Source organism: Jaculus jaculus, chromosome 3 (genome assembly GCF_020740685.1).
Source record: "Jaculus jaculus isolate mJacJac1 chromosome 3, mJacJac1.mat.Y.cur, whole genome shotgun sequence".
NCBI lineage: Eukaryota > Metazoa > Chordata > Mammalia > Rodentia > Dipodidae > Jaculus > Jaculus jaculus.
The window spans coordinates 16,037,343-16,059,804 of NC_059104.1; the positions used below are offsets into that span (position 1 = coordinate 16,037,343).

Sequence of the window (22,462 nt, forward strand, 5' to 3'; positions counted from 1 at the left end):
TCTCTCTCCCTCTATCTGTCTTTCTCTCTGTCACTCTCAAATAAAATAAATAAATAAATGAACAAAAAAAAATTAAAAAATGCTCCCAGGGTTGGAGAGATGGCTTAGCGGTTAAGCGCTTGCCTGTGAAACCTAAAAACCCCAGTTCGAGGCTCGATTCCCCAGGACCCAGCTAAGCCAGATGCACAGGGTTGTGCATGCAGCATGCATCTGGAGTTCGTTTGCAGTGGCTGGAAGCCCTGGTGCACCCATTCTTTCTTTCTCTCTCTCCCTCCCCCCCCCCTTCTCTCTGTAGCTCTCAAATAAATAAATAAAAATAAACAACAACATTTAAAAAAAAAAAGCGCTCCCAAGTGATTCAGGAAACTTTTGAGCGCTCCGAAAGGTTTGGACTTCTTGGTTCCCGCCTTGTCTTGACTTCGGCATCTCCAGCCAGACCTAGTTTAGCCCGGTGTCGCGTGCTGTAAGGACGAGCCTCCCCTCGGCGCCCTTCCCAGCATCACCCCGCAGCGGCCGTGCATCACCCCCCCAACTCCCCCCCCACCCCCCGCGCTCCGCGTCGCCTCGCAAGGCCAGCGTCGTCGGCCCGCGAGGACTCCCCCCGCGGCGCCCCCCACCCCCGATCGCGCGGGCGCCCACCACGCATGCGCAGGCCCGGGCCGCCCCGCTGTAACGGACTGCAGCCCCCCCCCCCGCCGGAAGTGGCCGCGGTGGCGCGGGCAGGCGACGGCGGCGTGGCGGCGGACGGCGCGGCAGGGTCCCGCAGGCTCGCGCTTCCTTCTCTGCGCCATGGCCCGGGCGGAGGCCGTCAGGGCGGCGGCGCTGTTCGCGGGCTGCTGGGCGCTGGGCCTGGCGCTGCTCGGTGCCCGCTCGGCCACCGCGTCCAAGGCGGTGACGGCGCACTTGGCCGCCAAGTGGCCCGAGACCCCGCTGCTGCTGGAGGCCAGGTGCGTGCGGCGGCCGCTCTTCTCTTCCTGTCCCTCCTCTGCCCTAACTTCTCTGCCCAGCATCTCTGCCCAGCACCTCTGCCCTGTCTCCTCCGCTGCCCAGCATCTCTGCCCTGTCTCCTCCTCTGCCCAGCACCTCTGCCCTGCCTCCTCCTCTGCCCGGCCTCCTCCTCTGCCCAGCATCTCTGCCCTGCCTCCTCCTCTGCCCAGCATCTCTGCCCTGCCTCCTCCTCTGCCCGGCCTCCTCCTCTGCCCAGCATCTCTGCCCTGCCTCCTCCTCTGCCCGGCCTCCTCCTCTGCCCAGCATCTCTACCCTGTCTCCTCCTCTGCCCGGCACCTCTGCCCTGCCTCCTCCTCTGCCCGGCCTCCTCCTCTGCCCAGCATCTCTGCCCTGCCTCCTCCTCTGCCCGGCCTCCTCCTCTGCCCAGCATCTCTGCCCTGCCTCCTCCTCTGCCCGGCCTCCTCCTCTGCCCAGCATCTCTGCCCTGTCTCCTACTCTGCCCGGCACCTCTGCCCTGCCTCCTCCTCTGCCCGGCTTCCTCCTCTGCCCAGCATCTCTGCCCGGCCTCCTCCAACCAGCATCTCTTCACGGCTCCTCCTTTGCCCAGCGTCTTGTCCTTCCTCTTCCTCTGCCCAGCATCTCTTCATGGCTCCTGTAACCAGCATGTCGTCCTGCCTTCTGCTCTGACCAGCATCTCTTCCCGGCTCTTCTGCCCAACATCTCTGCCCTGTTGCTGTGCCCAGCATCTGGTCCTGTCTTCTCCTCTGCCCAGCATCTCCGCCCTGCCCCTCTTCCCCAGCCTCTCTTCCTGAGTCATCTGCAGGTCTCTCACACTTTCTTGCTACCATTTACTAAACTCCATCCTGGTCTAATTCCCGTGCATTTTATTAACACTTATGAATGAGATCGGATTGAAATTATGGGAGGTGGCGCTTAGTGCAAGCACACCAACAGAAATACATAGTTCCACCCAGCACACAGCACTTTGAAGCACCTAGTTTTGTAATTGCATCCTGTCAGCTGTTGGGCTGGCAATGGAGAAGGCAACTTCTCACTTATGTTTTCTTTGTTTTCCATCCTCTTCCCCTGGACTTTGTTATTGCTTATTAAGTATCATTTGTTTTTCAGAAACTAAACTTATAGCTCCTAAATTTTGCCCCATTGTATTCCAATAAACAGAAGTAGAAATTCTCCTTGAAAATGGTGGCACACACCTAACACCTGGGAAGAAGCAGAGGCATGTGGCAGTTTAAAAGTGAAGTGTCCCCCATAAGCTGGCGTGTTTGAGATTAAACCTCATACTCACTCCCCAGCTAGCGGCAGCGGGAAGTGGAGCCATGCTGGAGGAGACATATCACTAGGGGTGGGCCTTGAGGTTTATTAGCTGAGCTCCACACCCACTACTTAGAGTACTTCTCCCCAGATGATGTGAGGCCCGCCTCTGCTCTATCTAGCTTTCCCCAGCATGGTGAAACCTCCACTTGAGACTGTAAGCCAAAACAAACCCTTTCCTCCCATGAGCTGCTTTTGGTCAGGTGTTTTGTCCAAGTAAGGAGAAGGTAACTGCAACCCAGGAGGAACATCAGTTCATGAGTTCAAGGTTATCTTAGGGATACATAGGGAGACCCTGCTTCTAAAATAGTTTTTTCTAAAGTAGAAAGTAATTTCTCTTGTATATAAAATTTTATGCCAGCTAGTATTGTTCTTTCACAAAACACCATGAGGTCCTGAAAAGCATCTTTGTAGCCCTATTAACATTGTTTTTATTTCGTGCTAAAATGACTTTACTAAATAAATGATCCTAACTTAAATATCTGCTTTCTCTGGCTTCTATTTCTTTCAGAGCTTGCTTGAATCTTATTGCATACTTAGTTCCACACTGTCTAGATCATTCTAGAACTTTTTTGAAACTAAAGCAAAATTGAAATGCCTTGAGTTTTACTTGTTTCAAAGCATCATAGAGTCTTAACTCTATAGGATGACCCTTAATGTCCTTTTTAGTCTAGCCCCCATCTGATTCATCATGCTCATGATTTGTTGAGGTGGCCTCAAAAAGAAATGTCTACATCCTAACTCTGAAGTCTGTTAATGGCATTTTATTTAGATAAACAGTCTTTGCAGATGTAATTGAGGATTCTGAGGCATTGTAGGTTATCTGGATAGGTCCCAATCCAGTGTCGTTATACAGAACAGATGAACAGACTTGGTCAAGGGCACGCCCATGTGAAGATAGATTTGGAGCTTGGAGTTATGTGCTTTTAAGTCACAACACTGAAGCAGACCAAACTGGCAGATACCAGGAAGGAGTATAGCCTGGAGCCTTCAGAAGGAAAGTGATGCTGCCTTCATGTGGACTTCAAGCCCCAGTCATGAGAGAATAAGTTTCAGTTGTTTTAAGTCACTGTGGTTTTGGCAATTTTTCACAACAGGTCTGGGAAACAAATACATTCTTTGGTACCAAAATAGTGAAATCTTGTTGTAACACATACCTAAAGATGTAGTATCTATGGAATTACACTGGATGAACTGAGAAGCAGTGGAAAAGTCTAGTCAACCTTGAGACCACCAAATACGGTGGTTCTGGTAAGGACTGGTAGTGATAGGCATAGTAGAAAGAGTCACTGTCCTCTTGGAGAGTACTTGCATAGTCTTGAACAGGATGCGGGTTAGAATATGAACAACACAGGTGATTCTGGCTAGGGCTCCGAAGGCAGATGTTACTGGAAACTGGAAGAAAAGTGACCTTGTTGTAGTGGCAGAATACTGGCTAACCTAGATTCAAATGGGAAAGCAATACCCTTGACTAGTTCACGGAGCATTTTCAAGGAGGAATTTGTTGAAGATGCCCCAGTCACTCCTTGAGACAAACATGAAAAGAAGCCAGCATGGGTAGTAGAGAAGCTGCTCAGCCTGCCTGTGCTGGAAAGGGCACTAACATTGCAGACTCAGTGCTTGACATGTGTCCCAAAGGGTTACTCCGCCAAGAGTTTGGCTTTTCCTTATTATGAGCACCTACTAAACGTGTAGTTTATTTTATCTCTCCACATGAAATATCATTGAGAAATATAACTTAGTAATGGAGAGAGAATTATATACGGGTAAAAAGTAAAGAGAGAGAGTGAGGGGGAGAGAGAGGTGGCCCTTGACCTTGTGCAGGTGATACATGGTCTGAGCCAGTTCAGTGGAAGCTGTTATAAACATGGTAATGCCAAAAGACAAAACTTGATCATGCCAACCTGACTCCTCCATGGGTAATTTCACACCTGATTTCATATGACAATCACAGTCAAACACAGATGTACAAAACATTCGTATGAAATTACCTTCCAGTTCTGTGTATGTAAAACATGAATTAATTACACGTTTAGACGAGGGTCCTGTCCCCAGTGTCTCATTGTATATATGCAAAATCCCCAAATCTGGAAACATCTAAGTGCTCACAGTGCAGGTGTTCACAGAAAGGGTGCTGGGTGTCTGTGAGCGCATCCTTCGCTGTCGGTCAGGTCCACTGACTGTGAAGGGCTGCTCTCTGCTGAAGGCTTGTTCTACTCAGGCCTTCTGTGTTACATCCTCCTCAGTGTTGCCTCTACCGTCAGGTTCTGGGTTGTCTTTGAGCCATGGAGATGGACAGACACCATCCGTAACAATAATTGTTTACAGCTATTTATTTAAATTGTTTTCCTGGTCAAGTTGGTGTTGATGAACTAGTTTTCTCACCTAATTTCTCCTCTTTTTAGTAGCTTTATCAGACTCACAGGAGTTCATCTGCATGTGTCTTAACATGTCTAAGCATGAGCTTAAATTTACCAAGACTGTAAAAAAAGTTAAGGTGGGCAATAACAAAGAATATACCATTGGTTTGGTGGTGTTTGGTGGTCCTAAAGTTCACTCGTTCTAGGAGTCCTGTACTCTGTATAATACTGAACTAAATACCATTTTATTATATATATTACATATATATATTATATATATATATAAATATATAAAGTTTTTAAGTGGCTTTGGCCAGTTTTTCTTATACTCTGGGAAAGTGGAAGCTTCTTGGGGCCTTAATCCCAAGACCTTGTGCAATATAATTATTTCTTTTTTTTTTTGAAGGTCTTTATTTTAAATAATGATAGTCTATGCAAATAAACAGTTAACTAAAAATAATGTGACCTAGGTAGTGTTTATAGTGACATTTTTATTAATAAAACCTGTCAGTCTCTGTTTTTTAACTTTTTACCTATATATAAAATCTCTGTCCATTACTAAGTTGTATTTTTCAATGATATTTCATGTGGAGAGATAAAATTAATTACACATTTTAGCAGTTGCTAATAATAAGGAAAAGCCAAAAGTGACATCTTATGCTGTCTTTTCGTGGCATAACTATATGTATGTAGTTACCTTAAGTAAGAGTCATCAGTTTGTTTACTTGTTGTGTTATAGTAAATGGAAACCAGTAGTTCGACATTCGGTTTTAGAGATCTTTTTGTCACAAATATATGATTTATTTCTAAGGTGTAATTTATAGTATTGAAATTATACCACTTTTTATTCCCATGTATCAATGGATTGTTTATTCACAGTGAATTTATGGCAGAAGAAAGTAATGAAAAATTTTGGCAGTTTGTGGAAACAGTACAAGAATTAGCAATTTATAAGCAAACAGGTAAGTGATACACAAATTTTAAGTTAAAATTATGTTTATGTGCACACATTGACTATGATTTTGTTTTTAATGGTAATGATTAAGTTTAAATGATTAATCAGGTCAGTAATTCTGAACATTAAATATGAAAAAAGGAATTTTAGCGTGTGTGTATATAGTGTGGGTGCATGTGTGTATGTCTGTTCATATGTGTGTGGGCACACATGTTCAGGTGTACCTGTAAATGCATATGGAGTATAGAGGCTAATATTGGATTCTCTCTATCACTTTCCACTTTATTTTCTTGAGACAGGGTCTCTCATTGAACCCGAAGCTTACCGATTTAGCTAGACAAGCTAGCCTCCAGCCCTGGGGATTCTCCTATTGCTACCTCCCCAGTGCTGGGATTACAGGTGCATACAATCACATCCAACTTTTTACATGGAGGCTGAGGATCCAAAGCCAGGTGCTCATGCTTGCACAGAAAGCACTTAGCCCTCAGAGCTACTTCCCAGCCTTGAAAGGATGTTTTAATGGAAACCAGTCTAAGTATTTCTTTCTAAAAATGTTCCTTTTCACGTAAGTGCCTGTTTTTGCAAGGATACACTTGTCTGTGTGTGTGTGCATGTGTGCATGTGGAGGCCAGAGGATAGCGTTGAGAGGCATCTTCCGTGATGTTGCCCACTCAAGAACCACCTCAAAGTCATTTATGTTTGTTTTAAATTAATTTTTGGTTGTTTCATGTTAAGAAAATGTGTACTGTTGCCAATTTGTTGTCCCCCCCCCCATATTCAATTATACAGCCCCATATGTTGTGAGCCACAGTTTTAAAAGCTTTGTTTGAGTGAAAGCAGACCATCACTTACAGTGGCAGAGGCTGCTGTTGAGTTGCAGTGACACATTGGAGTTAGCCAATTTGTAGGGAAAGAGACTAGAGGAGGCAGCAGTAGAATATGTGGGGTAATTTTGACCTCTTCATAATCCTTCTAGTCACTATGAAATGATTATTTGTCTTCATATTTAATGTAATATATTTTAGTTTTAGAAATAGTCTATATGAATTTTTCAGGTTTTGATGTTACTTTTTAAAATCCAACATTAATTATCCTCTCTAACTTGAAGTCCTCATTATGTCTATCATAAATCTTTTTGTTCTTAATACATGCATTATAGCCTTATTTGACGCTGCTTTTTTTTTTTTGCGGGGGTAGGGTTTCACTCCAGCTCAAGCTGATCTGGAATTCACTATGTCATCTCAGGGTGGCCTCGAACTCATGACGATCCTCCTATCTCTACCTCCCGAGTACAGAGATTCAAAGTGTGCACCACCATGCCCAGTTTGATGCTGCTTTGTATTGGAGAACCAATCTTTAAAATTACCATCAAGTTTGAACTCATTTAAGTTGTTTAGCTATATTAGTATATGCCTGGAAAGTCTGGTGGAATGTTATTGACAATTTGGAATATAAGCTCAAAAGCACTTAAGCTATTTTAAGCTTATGCTTTAAGATGTTTCAGTGATGAACATACACAAAATAATATTAAATTAAGAATTACTGATATAGTTCCATTTACTTTATTTCTGAGGGTAAGAGTCAAATGCATATATAATGTCCGGGCTAACCTTATTAAGCATGGTTTAAATGAGAAAGTCAATATGTTTGAATATCAGATTTTGCTGAGTTTGTTTTAAGACATTCATCCTAAAAGAAACATTTTAATTCATTAGTAATGTAATGTTTTAGGTTGTTGAATTCATCTCCACAAAAGTCTAAATACTCCACTAAAGAGTGATTTCATTGGTCCTCTTCAAATTAAAAGTTATTTTCATATCACTCAGTGACAACACTTTATTATGTGCCAACAAACTAAGATTTTTTTTTTTTTTTTTTGAGGTAGGGTTTTGCTCTGGCTCAGGCTGACCTGGAATTTACTATGTAATCTCAGGGTGGCCTTGAACTCATGGTGATCCTCCTACCTCTGCCTCCCAAGTGCTGGGATTAAAGGCATACACCACCACACCCAGCTTTTAGGATCTTTTAAACATTCAGTCATCAGGTTTTAAACAATTTGATGTTTTAGCCACAGTTATATATTGATGCTTTTAAGATTCAAGAAGAAGTCAAGAATAGTAGCATAGGCCTGTAATCTCAGAACTCTGGCAAAAAGAGCTGAAGGAGTGAAGAGTCAAAGCCAGCCTAGGCTTCATAACAAATTTCCAGACAACCTAGGCTACTTAGTGAGACCCTATCTCAAAATTTTTAAAAATGTACAAGAGATGCAAGAGGCAGAATGTTGGTTAACCTCTATAGTTTCATGGTGGTCTAAAATGTCAATGAGGGCTGGAGAGATGGCTTAGCGGTTAAGCGCTTGCCTGTGAAGCCTAAGGACCCTGGTTCAAGGCTCGGTTCCCCAGGTCCCACGTTAGCCAGATGCACAAGGGGGGGCACACGTGTCTGGAGTTCGTTTGCAGAGGCTGGAGGCCCTGGCGCGCCCATTCTCTCTTTCTCCCTCTATCTGTCTTTCTCTCTGTGTCTGTCACTCTCAAATAAATAAATAAATAATTAAAAAAATAAAATAAAATAAAATGTCAATGAGACTTAGTTCTCTGTATGCTTGGCATATATTTCTCACAGTTCCTAAATATTGTTTTTAAAGGTTTCTATGCAAGTAAGTTCACATGTGTATGTTAGTGGAAAATATTTTCAGAGAATGTCAAGACTATCAAACTCTGTTACTTGTACTGTTTAGATAGGAAGACAACTGTAGCTTAGATGTGTCACGTTCACATGTCAGTAAGCTGACAGATGAGTGAGAGACTCAGGTATAAATATATAGGACAAAGTATAGGATTTGGGATTTGTCAACTTGAAGAGGGTAATTCAAGTTATAAGACTGAGAATACAGTAGGATCCAAGAGCAGAGCCCCAAAGCGCACAATGATGGAGAGATGTTGTCAGGAAGAACACAAGAGAGGCTGAGGAAGAGCACCTGTAGAGCTAGGTGATCTCCTGAAAGCCAGATTTAAATATTATATACAGATCAAATTATGTGAATATTAATTAATAATTGATTAATTAAGTACTTGAACAGCAGAAAGTATTGATGACTTTGGTAAGAGCCACTTCATTAGTGTGGTAATGAAGGGTACAATAAGCTAAGGTGTGAGTAGGAATTAGAAGGTGTAGGGAAACATTATGTCTTTCAAAATATTTGATTACAAAGAGACTAACTCAAGCTGGAGACATTGCTTAGTGGTTAAGGCACTTGCCTGCAAAGCATAAGGACCCAGGTTCTACTCCCCAGAACCTACGTAAGCCAGATTTACAAGGTCATGCACGCATGCAAAGTCATGCATGTATACAAGGTAGCACACATGTCTGGAGTTCAATTGCACTGGCTAGAGGCCCTGGAATACCAGTTCTCACTCTCATAAAATAAATCTTTTTAAAAAGTTTAAAAATTAATAAAGAGACTAAATCATATCACTATGGACATCACTGTCACTATTTCTAATATGAGCATGATACATATGTAACTAGACAGCAACTGAGTACTATGTGAGATTGAAGGTGAGAATACTGAAAATGAAAAATAATTCTCGGGCTGGAGAGATGGCTTAGCGGTTAAGCGCTTGCCTGTGAAGCCTAAGGACCCCAGTTTGAGGCTCGGTTCCCCAGGTCCCACGTTAGCCAGATGCACAAGGGGGCGCATGCGTCTGGAGTTCGTTTGCAGAGGCTGGAAGCCCTGGTGCGCCCATTCTCTCTCTCTCCCTCTATCTGTCTTTCTCTCTGTGTCTGTCACTCTCAAATAAATAAATAAAAAATTAAAAAAAATAATTCTCAACAAGGTGGTTAGTTGGTAAGTATGGTGGTTAATCTCTATTATCAACTTGACAGTATCTAAAAATCACCTAGAGGAAGAGTTCCTGGACATTTTGTGAGGGAGTTCCTAGAATAGCCTAGTTGAAGTGGGAAGAGATCTTAATTGTGAGTGGCAACATCCCTTGGCCTGGGAGTCGTAGACCCCCAGGACAGGAGAATGTGAGCTGAGCCAGAACCTTGGTCATTCTCTGCTTCTGGATGTGGATGCAATGCGACCAGCCACTTTGTGCTTCTGCTTCAATGTCCTTTCCCTCACAGTGGATGCTAACCTCAATCCTTGAGCCCAAACAAACTCTGCCTTCCCTCAGTGGCTTTTATCAGATATTTTATCTCAACAATGAGAAAAGTAACTAATCCAGTCACCATGAATTTAGTTGGTTTAAAAATATAAGATAAGCCTGGACCAGAGACCCTACCTCAAAAAAACAGGAAAAAAAAAAAAAATATATATATATATATATATATGTATATATATACACACACACATATGTGTGTATATTATATATATACACACACACATATGTGTGTATATATATATATATATATATATATATGTGTATATACACACACATACACACATGCATATATGTGTGTGTGTGTGTGTGTGTGTGTGTGTGTATATATATATATATATATATATATATATATATATATATATAAAAGATAAAATAGCCCAAACCATCTGTTTTATAGTATAGATGATTTTGCTAGTTTCAATTAAATTTTACCTTATTTTTAAAATTCCCAACTTCTGTATTCATCAGTATATTAGAGAAAACCTTGATGAATTTGGTGTTTTATTAGTCTGCTAGGTTTGTTGCTGTTGACTCTCTGTTCACAGGTTACTAGTCTCTTCTTGACTGTTGTAGTCATAAAGTTATATTGTTATGATGGTTTTGTTATCTTATGGTTGATGTTGGTGCTGTTGTACCTCTTAAGACTATTTGTAAGATTGGGTCTTTTTTTATTTCTTTCACTTTTCATATTGAAGGTGAATCTCAGTTTTATTATTTTCCTGCTATTAGAGGGAAATTACACCATAGCTTCTCTATTGTGAGGAATCATTTAGAATTTATAAAAGTAGAGAGCAAGGAGTTTATATATATTTTATTGCAATTGTTTAAAATTACTGAATTGAGGAAATACTGTCTAGAATGAGAAGACCTCATTGTTAAATACTAAACTTATTGTCTGCTTATTTTGTGTGGTAGGAGTGAAATGTGCATTTGCAAGACTACAAACAATCCCTGATTTCAACATAAAGTTTTCACTTAAATAAACAATTATGCAGATAATTTCAAGCATACTTTTGAGAATTGATCTAGAGATGGTATAGAGTACATAACTTGAGCTAGACTTGGAAGTCACTTTCCAGAACTCCTGAGTGACAAATCTTTCCAAAACTAATAGCCCTTAACCTGAGGCTTGATGAAAACTTAGCTAAATAGTACATTTCCCCTACCCTCCCACAATTCACATCAGAGGAGTAATGACCCCCACACACCCCCACCCCCACCTTGGCCTCCTCCCTACAGTTTTCCCTGCTGTGAGCAGTAATCAGATGGTTAGTGACCCTTTCTTTCTGCCATGTGATTTGTTCACAAATATTTAGAGCCTTTATCTTTGTTCTTGTAAAATACTTAAGTACTCTGACAGAAATCTGTTTTCTTTTGGGAAACCTTGTAGGTCTCTCTGATCAACAGCTCATTGTGGATGTTAACCTCATGCTGGTACTGGCAGTTATAGGTCAGTGCCAAGGGAAAGAAGGAAGAAAAAGATAGGTAATATAAAAGAGAAAGAGAAAGTAGACAGAGAGAGAGAGAGAGAGAGAAAGTGGGACAGATAGATAGATAGGAAAAGATTAAGTTTAGTCATCATCATACCCTCTCTGGGGCCCTGTGGTTCAGGTGTTCCCTCTAAGGACCTGATGAAGGTTCAACCATTCAGTCTATCTTTCAGGATATAGAATTTTATGGTACCATTGCCATTTTAGTCAAATTTTGTGCCCTCTCCAACCCTTACCTTCCCATCCTGCCCCAATCTCCATATTGTACAATCTTTCAGATGCTTATTAGGTATATCAGCATCTTGGGTACACTCAGGTAAGGACAGTTGAGTGAGACCATGCAATGATTATCTTTCTGCAGTTGGGTGAGTTCACTGAGAATGATCTATTCTAAGTTTGACCATTTTTCTTCAAATTTCATCATGTCATTTGTCCTTACTACTGTGTAGGATTCCATCGTGTAGATATACCACATCCTAGTTATCCATTCATCTAATGATGGACATGTGGGTTGATTCCAGCTCTTAGCTATTATGAATTGAGCAGCTATAAACATGGTTTAGCAAATCTCTCTGAGCTGAGACATGGAGCTTTTAGGGTAAATGCCCAGTAAGGCAAATAATTGGGTGTGTTGGTAACTCTACAGTCAACCTTTTTAGGAGTCTTCATATTGCTTTCCATAGTGGTTATACCATCTTACATTCCCACCAACAGTGAATTAGGGTTATTATTTCTCCAGAGCCTGGCAAGCATTTGTTTTCATTTGATTTTTTAATGTTTGCTATCCATACTGGGGTAAGGTGGAATCTCATAGTTGTTTTAATTTGCATTTCCCTGATGATTAGGGATGATGAACATTTTCTTAAGTGTGTGTTTGCCATTTATATTTCTTCCTCTGTGAACTGCCTGTCTGGTTCTTTGCCCCATTTTGTGAGTGGGTTGTTTGTCTTTTTTATTGTTTAGGTTTTTGATTTCCATGTAGATTCTAGAAATTGGGCCTCTGCCAGTTGTATAGCCAGCAAAAAATTTCTCCCATTCTGTGGGTAATCTATTGGCTCTGCTTATTTTATGTTTGTCTGTGAAGAAACCTTTCAGCTTCATGAGATCCCAGTGGTTGAGTGATTGTTTATGTTCCTGAGCTACTGAGTTTTTTTCAGGAAGTATTTTCCCATTCCTATATCATGGAAAGTTCCTCCTATTTTTTCTTCCAGTAGTAGCAGAATTTCTGGTCCTATATTGAGGTCTTTGACCCATTTAGACTTGATTTCTGTGCGTGGCGAGATATGTTGATCGAGTTTCATTTTCCTGAATATGGTTACCCAGTTTGTTCACCACCATTTGTTGAAGATGCTGTCTTTTTTCCATGTGACATTGTTAGGACCTTTGTCAAATATCAAGTAGCTGTCGTTACGTGACCCAAAGTCTGCATCCTTGATTCTGTTCCTTTGTTCTATAATCCTGTTTTTATGCCAGTACCATGTTTGTTTTTTTTTATTACTATGGCTTTGTAATATAGCTTTAGATCAGGTGTGGTGATGCCTCCAGAGGTGTTTCTTTTGTTGAGAGTATGCTTGGATATCTGAGGTCTTTTGCCATTCCATATGAATTTTGAGATCATTTTTTCTATCTCTGTGAAGAAAAATGTTGGGATTTTAATTGGTATTGCATTAATTCTGTATATTACCTTTGGTAAGATTACCATTTTCATAATGTTAATTCTGCCAATCCAGTAACATAGGAGGTCTTTTCATTTTCTCAAGTCCTCCTCAGTTTCTTTCTTGAGTGTATTTATGTTTTCATTGGATAGGTCTTTCATATCACTGGTTAAAGTTATTCTAAGTTTTTTTTTTTTTTTGGTTGTTGTTGTTGTTGCTATTGAAATTGGGACAGTATCACTTGTTTCTCTCTCTGTATCTTTGTCTTTTGCATGTAGAAAGGCTACTGATTTTTGTGCATTGATTTTGTATCCTGCTACTTTGCTGAAGGTCCTAATCACCTTTAAGAGTTTTGAGGTGGAGGTTCTTGGGTCTCTTATGTATAGAATCATGTCATCTGAAAATAGGGCTAACTTACCTGCTTCCTTTCCAAATTGTATCCCTTTTTATCACTTTCTCCTATCTTATTGCTTGAGCTAGGACTTCCAGTGCTATATTGAAGAGTGGAGGTGAGAGTGGACAGTCCTGTCTTGTTCCTGATCTCAATGGGAATTGCTTCAGTCTCTCCCCGTTAAGTATTATTTGGGCTTTAGGAGCTACATATATTGCCTTTACTATGTTGAGATATAAAATGTCTTTGCCAGTTTTCTCCCATGTTTTGATCATGAAGTGATGTTGTATTTTGTCAAAGGACTTTCCTGCATATATCAAAATGATCATATGGTTTTTTGAGTTTAAGCTTATTTATCTGGTATATTACATTGACAGATTTCTGAGTGTTGAACCACCCCTGAGTTCCTGGAATGAAGCCTGCTTGATCCAAGTGGATATCACTTTTGATGTGTTGTTGAATTCAGTTTGCAAGAGTTTTGTTGAGGATCTTTGCATCTAAGTTCATCAGGAAAATAGTCCTATAGTTTTCTCTTCTTGTGGCATCTTGTGGTATTAAGATGATACTAGTTTCACAGAAGGAGTTGAGGAGCTTCCACTCTTCTCCAGTTGCACATGTGGCACAGTTTGAGAAATACTGGTTTCATTTCTTCCATGAACGTTTGATAGGATTCAGCTGAGAAGCCATCTGGTCCTGGACTTTTCTTGTGGGGGAGATTTTTGATTACCTTTTCAACCTCCTTGGTTTGATAGGTTTGTTTAGGAGATTAATCTGCTCTGAATTTAGCTTTGTTCCATAGTATGTGCCCAGGAATTCATCCATTTCCTCCATATTATGCAGTTTTTGTGGAGTAGATGTTTTTGAAATAAATCCTGATGATTCTCCCAATTTCACTTATGTCTGTTGTGATCTCTCCTTTTTCAATTCTAATTTTATTAATTTGAAATGTCTCTTTTTTTTTCCTCGCTAACCAATCAATTTTTTCAAAGAACCAGCTCTTTGTTTCATTAATTTTCTTAATTGTTTTCTTAGTTTCTGATTCATTAATTTCTGCTCTGATACTAATTATTTCTTTCCATCTGGAGCTTTTTGAGTTTGATTCTTCTTGTTTTTCCAGTGCCATTAGGTCAATGGCTAGGTTATTGATTTGGGTTCTCTCTTTGCTATAAAGGCATTTATTGCTATGAATTTTCCCCTAAGGATTGCCTTCACTGTGTCCCATAAGTTTTGGTATGTGTGTTCTCATTGTCATTCATTTCTAGAAATATTGCAGTTTCTTTTATTTTATCCAATACCCATTTATTGTTTAAAAGTGTGTTGTTCAGTTTCTAGGAGCTGATGGAATTCCTGGTGCATCTTTTGTTGTTAATTTCTAGCAATACAGCATTGTGATCTGATATCATGCAGGAAATTATGTGTATCTTTCTAAATATATGGAGTCAGGCTTTATGACCCAGTACATGATCTGTTTTAGAGAAGGTTCTATGGGGTGCTGAGAAGAATCTGGATTTTGGGTAGAATTTTTTGTAGATGTCCGTTTGGTCTAATTGATCTGTGGTTTTGTTGAGCTCTCCCACTTCCCTGTTAATTTTCTGTTTGGATGATCTATCTATTGCTGATAGTGGAGTACTGAAGTCCCCAACTATGATGGTGCTGGTGGTTATTTCTGTTTTGTTGTCAAGTAGGTTTTGTTTTATGAATTGTGGTGTACCTGTGTTTGGTGCATAAAGATTGATGATTGTGATGTCCTCTTGTTGGATTGTTCCCTTGATAAGTAAGAAGTGGCCTTCTTTGTCTTTTTTGAGTAGTTCTGATTTGAAGTCTATTTTATCCAAAATTAGTATAGCAACACCTGCTTGTTTCTTGTTTCTGCTTGCTTGGAATGTCATTCTCTACCCTTTCACCCTGAGGAGGTGTCTGTCTTTGGTGGTGAGGTGGGTGGTCACAGCAGGTTGAGGGTCTAGTTTTCTGATCCGTCCTGTCAGCTTGTGTCTCTTGATGGGTGAATTAAGGCCATTGATATTTAGGGTAATAATTCTGAGGTCTGATTTATTTATTTATTTATTTATTTTTTCTGGGAAAAAGAGATTTATTTTGGCTTACAGGCTCGAGGGGAAGCTTCACAATGGCAGGGGAAAACAATGGCATGAGCAGAAGGTGGACATCACCCCCTTGCCAACGTAAGATGGACCACAGCAACAGTAGGGTGTGCCAAACACTGGCATGGGGAAACTGCTATAAAGCCCATTAGCCCGCCCCCAACAATACACTCCCTCCAGGAGGCATTAATTCCCAAATATCCATCAGCTGGGGAGCTAGCATTCACAACACCTAAGTTTATGGGGGATACCTGAATCAAACCACCACATTCTGCCCCTGGCCCCCATAAACTGATATCCATACATGATGTAAATACAATGCTTTCAGTCTGACTTTAAAAATCCCATAGTTTTTATCAATTCCAATGATGTTCATACATCATTGAGGTCTGATTTAATCCCTGCCATATTGTGATGGTTTATGTGGTTTAGTGTTTTCTTGGACTTTGTAGTTATTTGTGCCTTCTCTAAGTTTGGTTATTCTGATCTGCTTCTTGTAGGCATTTGAGATTGGTTATTTGATTCTTCTGTGTGGAAAATTCCCTGCAGTACTTTCTGCATGTTTGGCTTTGCATTCATATAGTTGTAAAGCTCAGTTTTATCATGGAAAGTTTTTCTTTCACCATCTATTTTGAGGGATACCTTTGCTGGCTAGTTTGGGTCAGAAGCCGTAGGTTCTTAGACTTTGCAGTGGTCCATTCCAGGCCCTTCTGGCTTTCAGGGTTTCCATTGAGAAGTCTAAAGTAATTCTGATGGGGTTACCTTTATATGTAATGTGCTTTCTCCATAGCTGCTTTTAGGTCTTTCTCTTTGGTATTGATATTTAGGGCCTTAATGATAATATATCTTGGAGAATTTCTCCTTTGGTCCAATCTGTTTGGAGTTCTGTTTGCTTCTTGAAACTTGATGGGACTTTCTTTTGAGAGAGTGGGAAACTTTTCTTCAATTATTTTGTTAACTAAGTTCTCCATCCCTTTGTTCTGAATTTCTTCCACTTCTGGTATTCCCATGATCTGAATGTTGGGATGTTTAAGGGTATCCCACATTTCCCTCATGTTCTTTTTATAAAAAATTTTGAACTTATTGAAACTTTTGGACTCACAGGCTGTTTCTTCTGGTTTTTTTTTTTTTTCTTCCGTTTCTGAGTTGCTATCCTCTACATGGCTGATTCTATTCTTGAGAGCTTCTATACAGTTTTGGACTTATTGAATTTGGTTTCTAGTTTCTACTGCCTTTTTATGTATAATTTCCACCCCTCTGTCAGGTTCCCATGCCATGTCATTTTCTGATTTTGCATTATTGGGGTCCTTTTAATTTTCCTCACTCCCCTTCAAGTCACTTAACTGTCTTTGGGATCTTTCCTGGTTCTTTTCTATTAGGTCTAATCTGGGAAGGGCACCATTCATACAATTATTGTACCTTTGTTGATTTTCTGCAAGTTCTGCTATTTATTTGGCCAGGGTTGTATAGCTTGTATTTTCATTTTGGGGTTCTGATCCTATATTGTCTCTTCTATGGTTTGATTAGAGACATCCACTGTGGGACTGGGCAACCTTGTTGGATTTACTTGCATTTGATTTTTTCATGTTATTCCTTTTGTGCTGTGGTCTGCCTATCACAGAATAGGAATCTTATTTAATTCAGGAAGAAGCTGAAGTCTACCCTTGAAGTGTCTTCAGTGATTATTCCCTTTTATATTTGCTCTGAACAGGCTTCTGATAGAAATGGGGCCTGCCTGCTCATAGGGAAGGAGCCAGTGAGGCTCTGGTGGGGGCCCAGGGACCTGATGAATGGGCTTGTTCCGTAGCTCAGGATATGGGACTGCTTGGTCAGGTGGCCCGAGGGGACAGGGGTGGGGAGGAAGGAGACAAAGCAGACTGCTGTTGAGGCTGGGCTGTGGGGGCTGGGGGTGAAGTATGGGAATGTATGGTGGTCTCCAGATGCTGAGTGATGTGGGGATGGGACAGCGAGCCCACTGGGACTGTGTAGCAGGGGGTGGAAGGGACTGCTGCGTCCTGTGACAAGGCAGCGTGGTGATATGGGGATTTCATATGAGGTCCCCTGGTGGAAAGCTAGCCTGCTGGCCTGGGTTGGAGCATAGGGGTGGGGAGTGGCAGGGCCTTCACTTGTGGAGCAGTAGGGGGGCAGGGACGCTGTGAGATCTAGCCTGCTGGCATGGGTCTGGGAACAGGGTTTGTCGGGGGCGGCTAGTGGGTCACAGTTCACAAGCTACACTAGCTTGCTGGCCTGGGTCCCCTTACCTGCAGTTAGTGCAAGAGGAACCTTTGGCTGGGACTGAGGCTAGGGCAGCTGCTTGAGGGGATTGGGGGGCTGGTGGGCCAGCATAGAGTGTGTGAATCGGTGGATTCCCTACTTTGCTCCTGCATGCCCTCCCACTGGAGGTCTACTAGAATCTACAAACCCCTAAAAAAAAAAAAACAGATGAACTCCAAAGGTCTTGCCTTGCCTTGCCTTCCCCTGTAGGTGAGGCATGGTTAGGCAGCCACCATCTTGACCAAATACATTTTTAATTTGGATATCTCAGATTACTAGAAATTTTTCAGTGCTGACATTTCTGAGTGTTCTTTGGAGGCATGTAGATAGAGGGATTTCTCTTTAATGTTATAGGGTTTTTCTTGGATTATACTTGTCTTCATTCTGTTCTCTTATTCCATGCGTGTGTATTTAATATACATGAATATATTTGCTATATGTGCAGTTTTTAATATAAACTACCCCTGACTCATATGCTTCAGTACTTACTCCTCAGCTGTTGGCACTGTTCAGGAAGGTTGTGGAACCTTTAGGAGGGGAGTCTTTGCTGAAGAAGTGTGTCACGAGGGGTGCACTTTGAGGTTTTATAGCCCGGTCCTGTTTGCTAGTCTCTGCTTCTGCCCTGTCACTGCCCTGTGGTTGTGACATGGGTTTCCTCTCCGGCATGCCATGCTTTCTTTGCCGTGATGGGCTCTGCCTCTGAGGCTATAAGCCAAGTTCCACTCCCGCTCTTCCGTAAGCTGCTTCTGGTTCTAGTTGGCTGTTCTGTCCCAGCACCGAGAAAATAACGTGTGTGTGTGTGTGTGTGTGTGTGTGTGTGTGTGTGTGTGTGAGATCTCCTCGGCCTGACTTCTGTGTCTATCCTGTCCACCCTTTTCTCTCCAATTTTCCCCCTTCTCTTTTTGTTTCATTTTCCTCACTTTCCCTATTTCTCTTATACTGATTTCCATGAAACACATTTACTCTCGTTTTATATAAAATTTCCTCAGCATCATCTAGTATTTGTTTATTTCCAGTTTTCTTGCATATTTTTCAGAACTGCCTTCATACTTCCTCCCCAACCTTTTAATGACTTCTCATATCAAGAACTTTTGAGGGACTGAAATTTTTACCCTATTTGCAAACCTAAACCTTATGTTGCCACAGTTTTTCAAAGACCAGAAGCAGACTTGAGACTCATGGGCCCTAGCTGAAGGACTTTATAACCAATCATGAGAAACCTTCTGAGTGGGCCCTAACTCCTTAATGCCAGCCAGGATCCATTTTAGTAAACTATGAGGAATTTTAACTGTTATCTTTGAAATAATGTAATGTTTTATAATCCATGAACAATAGGAGGAATTGGTGCCACATGATGGAAACTTGACCAAATTACAGTATATCATAAATTAAAGTTCACAATATTTTTTAAAGCTGCCAAGGATGTGGGGAAAGAGAATCCCTTATTCACTGCTACTGAGAATGTCAAATGGTGTAGCAAGATGTTAATCAGTGTGGAGACTTCTCAAAAACTGAAAACTAGAACCATTTATACTATTAACCTAGCTTATCTCCTCTTCCAGAGAAAGAGATACAGACTCCTTTTGCTTTCCATCATTAGCCCTCTTCTCCTGTGCCAGGCCCCACCCCGTGTCCCTGCCGTGGGCGGTTACTCCACGTTTTTCCTCCCCACTGACTCTTACCCTCTAACGTGTGGCTGAGCACTGTCTCCCCATAATGGTCCTGTCTTCTTGTCCATTACTCCTGTTTTGGTTTATATGTCAACACCAAAGTATTTGACGTTGACTTGGGACAGATGTTATTCTGGAATTCCAAGATGTCCTGAAACACCCCCATGGATGTTTCACGTTCTGCCTCTAAGTTCTTGACTCCTACCTCTTCTTTAAAATCATAGCCTCTCTGTTTTGAGCTCCCCAGCCATATTCCTGTGCGTTTACATATGGATATCTCAGAGGTGCATGTGAATATTCCAGTGTGGAACTGATTTATCATAGGACTTGATTCCTCTCAGTCCATCACCAACCAACACTGACTTTCCAACCTGAGTCATGTTCCTTCCTCTCTCCTCACTCACATACACACTGCTGCTATCTTAGTTGCCAAATCAATGCTAGGTTCAACCATTCTTCTAACAGTGGTCTCTGTTAGTTGAGGCCTCTTTTCTAAAATAACTTTTGAATACTCAGCATTCCTTTTCTTCTTTCTATTCTACTCTTTCTCAGTAAGGATCCCTTTATATGATTTCTGTTTTAAAACCCTAGACACATTCTGTGACTCAGTGGCAATAAATTAATCTTATACATGGCTCAAAAGCTTATTAGCAGCCATATTATTTTTGTTTTATTGTTCTTAATTTCTTCTTAAGTTGTAGATTGGACCAATATCTCATGGTTGTATAATGACCCTACAACGTTGGGATGTATTGATCGGAAGGGCTGGCATCTTCCAAATAGATTTATATAGCAAGGTTATGTTCCATGTATCTTACTTGTATTGACTGGAAAGCACTGAAAAGTACAAAATAAAGCTATTATTCTCTAACAGCCATAACCAAAGTTAGAATATGGCTATATGATGTCAATTCAGTCAACTCCACAGTAAGGGAAGTAAGTATGTGTTGGATATAAAATACTAAAATTCTTTTCCTTTCATTTCTTTTTCCAGAATCAGATGTCTCTTATTACAACTTAATCCTGAAGAAAGCTGGGCAGTTTTTAGACAATTTACACATCAATCTCTTAAAGTTTGCTTTCTCCATAAGAACATACTCTCCGACTATTCAGATGTTTCAACAGGTAAAAATAGCCAAACAGTATTTAGTAAAGAGACAGGTACTAAACTATACAGAGCTATTTAGTGTGAACATCTTCATACTGTCCTACAAGCTTATAATACTTCATTCCAGAGCCTGTTGTTCACATTTTCATTGTTGTTAGTGATTATAAATATAATAGAAATGCTCTCCTAGCTCTGAGGCATTGGAAAGTATGCAGGCACATTACTACTACGATGACTTGTAATAAAAGTTTTAAGAGAATCCTTTTGTCTAACTTTGAAGCATGTATTTCTTAGGATAAAGTTGATTTTATGAAAATATTTCTCAAGTTCTATTTACAGAAAGGTGATTCTAGCTTATTAAACTAATACACTATAGTAACTGCTGAGTTATTTTAATGAATTAACAGGTTAGGTTTAAGATCAGTCATAAAAACCAATGGCTTCAGCTCAGTGTCACCCTTTGATCATAGATTGCGGCTGATGAGCCCCCACCAGTCGGGTGTAATGCGTTTGTGGTTATCCATCAGAGGCATACCTGTAAGATTAATGAGATTAAGAAGCTGCTGAAGAGGGCCTCTTCCAGGTAAAGGTGTTCAGACAATTGGGAAAATGTGCTCATAAGGAGAGAAGTGAGGTGAATTAGCAGAAATTTGGATATGCTAAGTCATTGTACATGAAAATGGTAAATGGGGCTGAAGAGATGGCTCAGTGATTAAAGGCACTTGCTTGCAAAGCTTCATGACCTGGGTTCAGTTCCCCAGTAGCCACATAGAGTCAGATGCACAAAATGGCCCATGTGTCTCGAGTTTGTTTACATTAGCAAGAGATCCTGTTGCACCACTTTCTCAAATATATAAATAATGATGTTTAAAATGATATATGTATTGAATATTTAAAACATCTGAGAATGTTTTCTTAATTGGCTTTTAATTTATATTTTAAATTATATATAAACAGTTTTAATAAAGATGGAAAACAATGTACTTGAACTTTTTCTCTTTAAATATAAAACAGATGCTTTGGAAATAATAAAATTAATAATAAAAAATGTAATAGATGAAATTAGTATTGAATGATGTACCATTGGATTTTTTAAAAAACTTTGTTTAGAACTATGTTTTTAAACAGAAAGCAGAAATTATAAACTTAATTAGTCCTTTTCTTTTTTACAAAAGAATACCTACTATTGTATTGCCTAATTATTTATATTTTTTAAAGTACTACAATTGTTCCTTAAATTTTGAGGCAGATCTTTATGTTTAAGCCGTAACATATTTAATAACAAGTTAACATTTATCTCATTTATGGAAAACATTTTCTAAACTTTTCTTATATCTCATGTTTATATTTTAAATATTTTATTTATTTGTTTCTTTATTAATTAGAGAAAGAGGCAGATAGAGAGTGAATGGTTGTACCACGGCCTCTAGGCACTGCAAATGAACTCCAGACATGCATACCACCTTGTGCATCTGGCTTTACATGGGTACTGGGCTTTGCGGGCAAGCACCTTAGCTGCTGAGCCACCTTGCCAGCCTCCTATATTCATATTTTAGTACCCAGGAGGCTTGTCTATTTCTAAGTAGCCATCTTTTCCTATGTGTTGTTTCCTTTTCTAATTTGTACAAGTCCTGACTGGGAGATTTCAGTTTTTACCAACAATGTTTTCTTAATTTTAGCATTTATTGTACATTAACTTTTAATCCATCTAATTTATTTTCATCAAAAGGAAAAGATCCAATTGGATTTTGCTTTGTAAAAATGGCTAGTCAATTGTTTTATCCTGTCTTTGCTAAGGTGGTGCCTTTGCATTGTCTTTTTAGTAGCAAGGACCTGTTTTCAAGAAATATGAACTATTAATCCCAGCACTCGGGAGGCAGAGGTAGGAGGATCACCATGAGTTCGAGGCCACCCTGAGACTACATAGTGAATTTCAGGTCAGCCTGGGCTAGAGTGAGACCCTACCTCGAAAAACCAAAAAAAAAAAAAGAAATATGAACTATTGTGAAAAATT

At 40.4% G+C, this 22,462-nt stretch overlaps 1 protein-coding gene across 1 annotated transcript in view; it reads left to right on the top strand.

Moving 5' to 3' along the window:
• The first annotated feature begins 789 nt into the window (after window positions 1-789).
• The window catches only part of Uggt2 (UDP-glucose glycoprotein glucosyltransferase 2), a 122,199-nt gene continuing 100,526 nt past the window's right edge, over window positions 790-22,462 (top strand). The window contains exons 1-4 of the mRNA XM_045145295.1: window positions 790-947; window positions 5,520-5,602; window positions 20,335-20,465; window positions 20,919-21,031. Of these exons, the coding sequence (XP_045001230.1) occupies window positions 790-947; window positions 5,520-5,602; window positions 20,335-20,465; window positions 20,919-21,031 (485 nt within the window). The remainder of the gene's footprint in view (window positions 948-5,519; window positions 5,603-20,334; window positions 20,466-20,918; window positions 21,032-22,462) is intronic.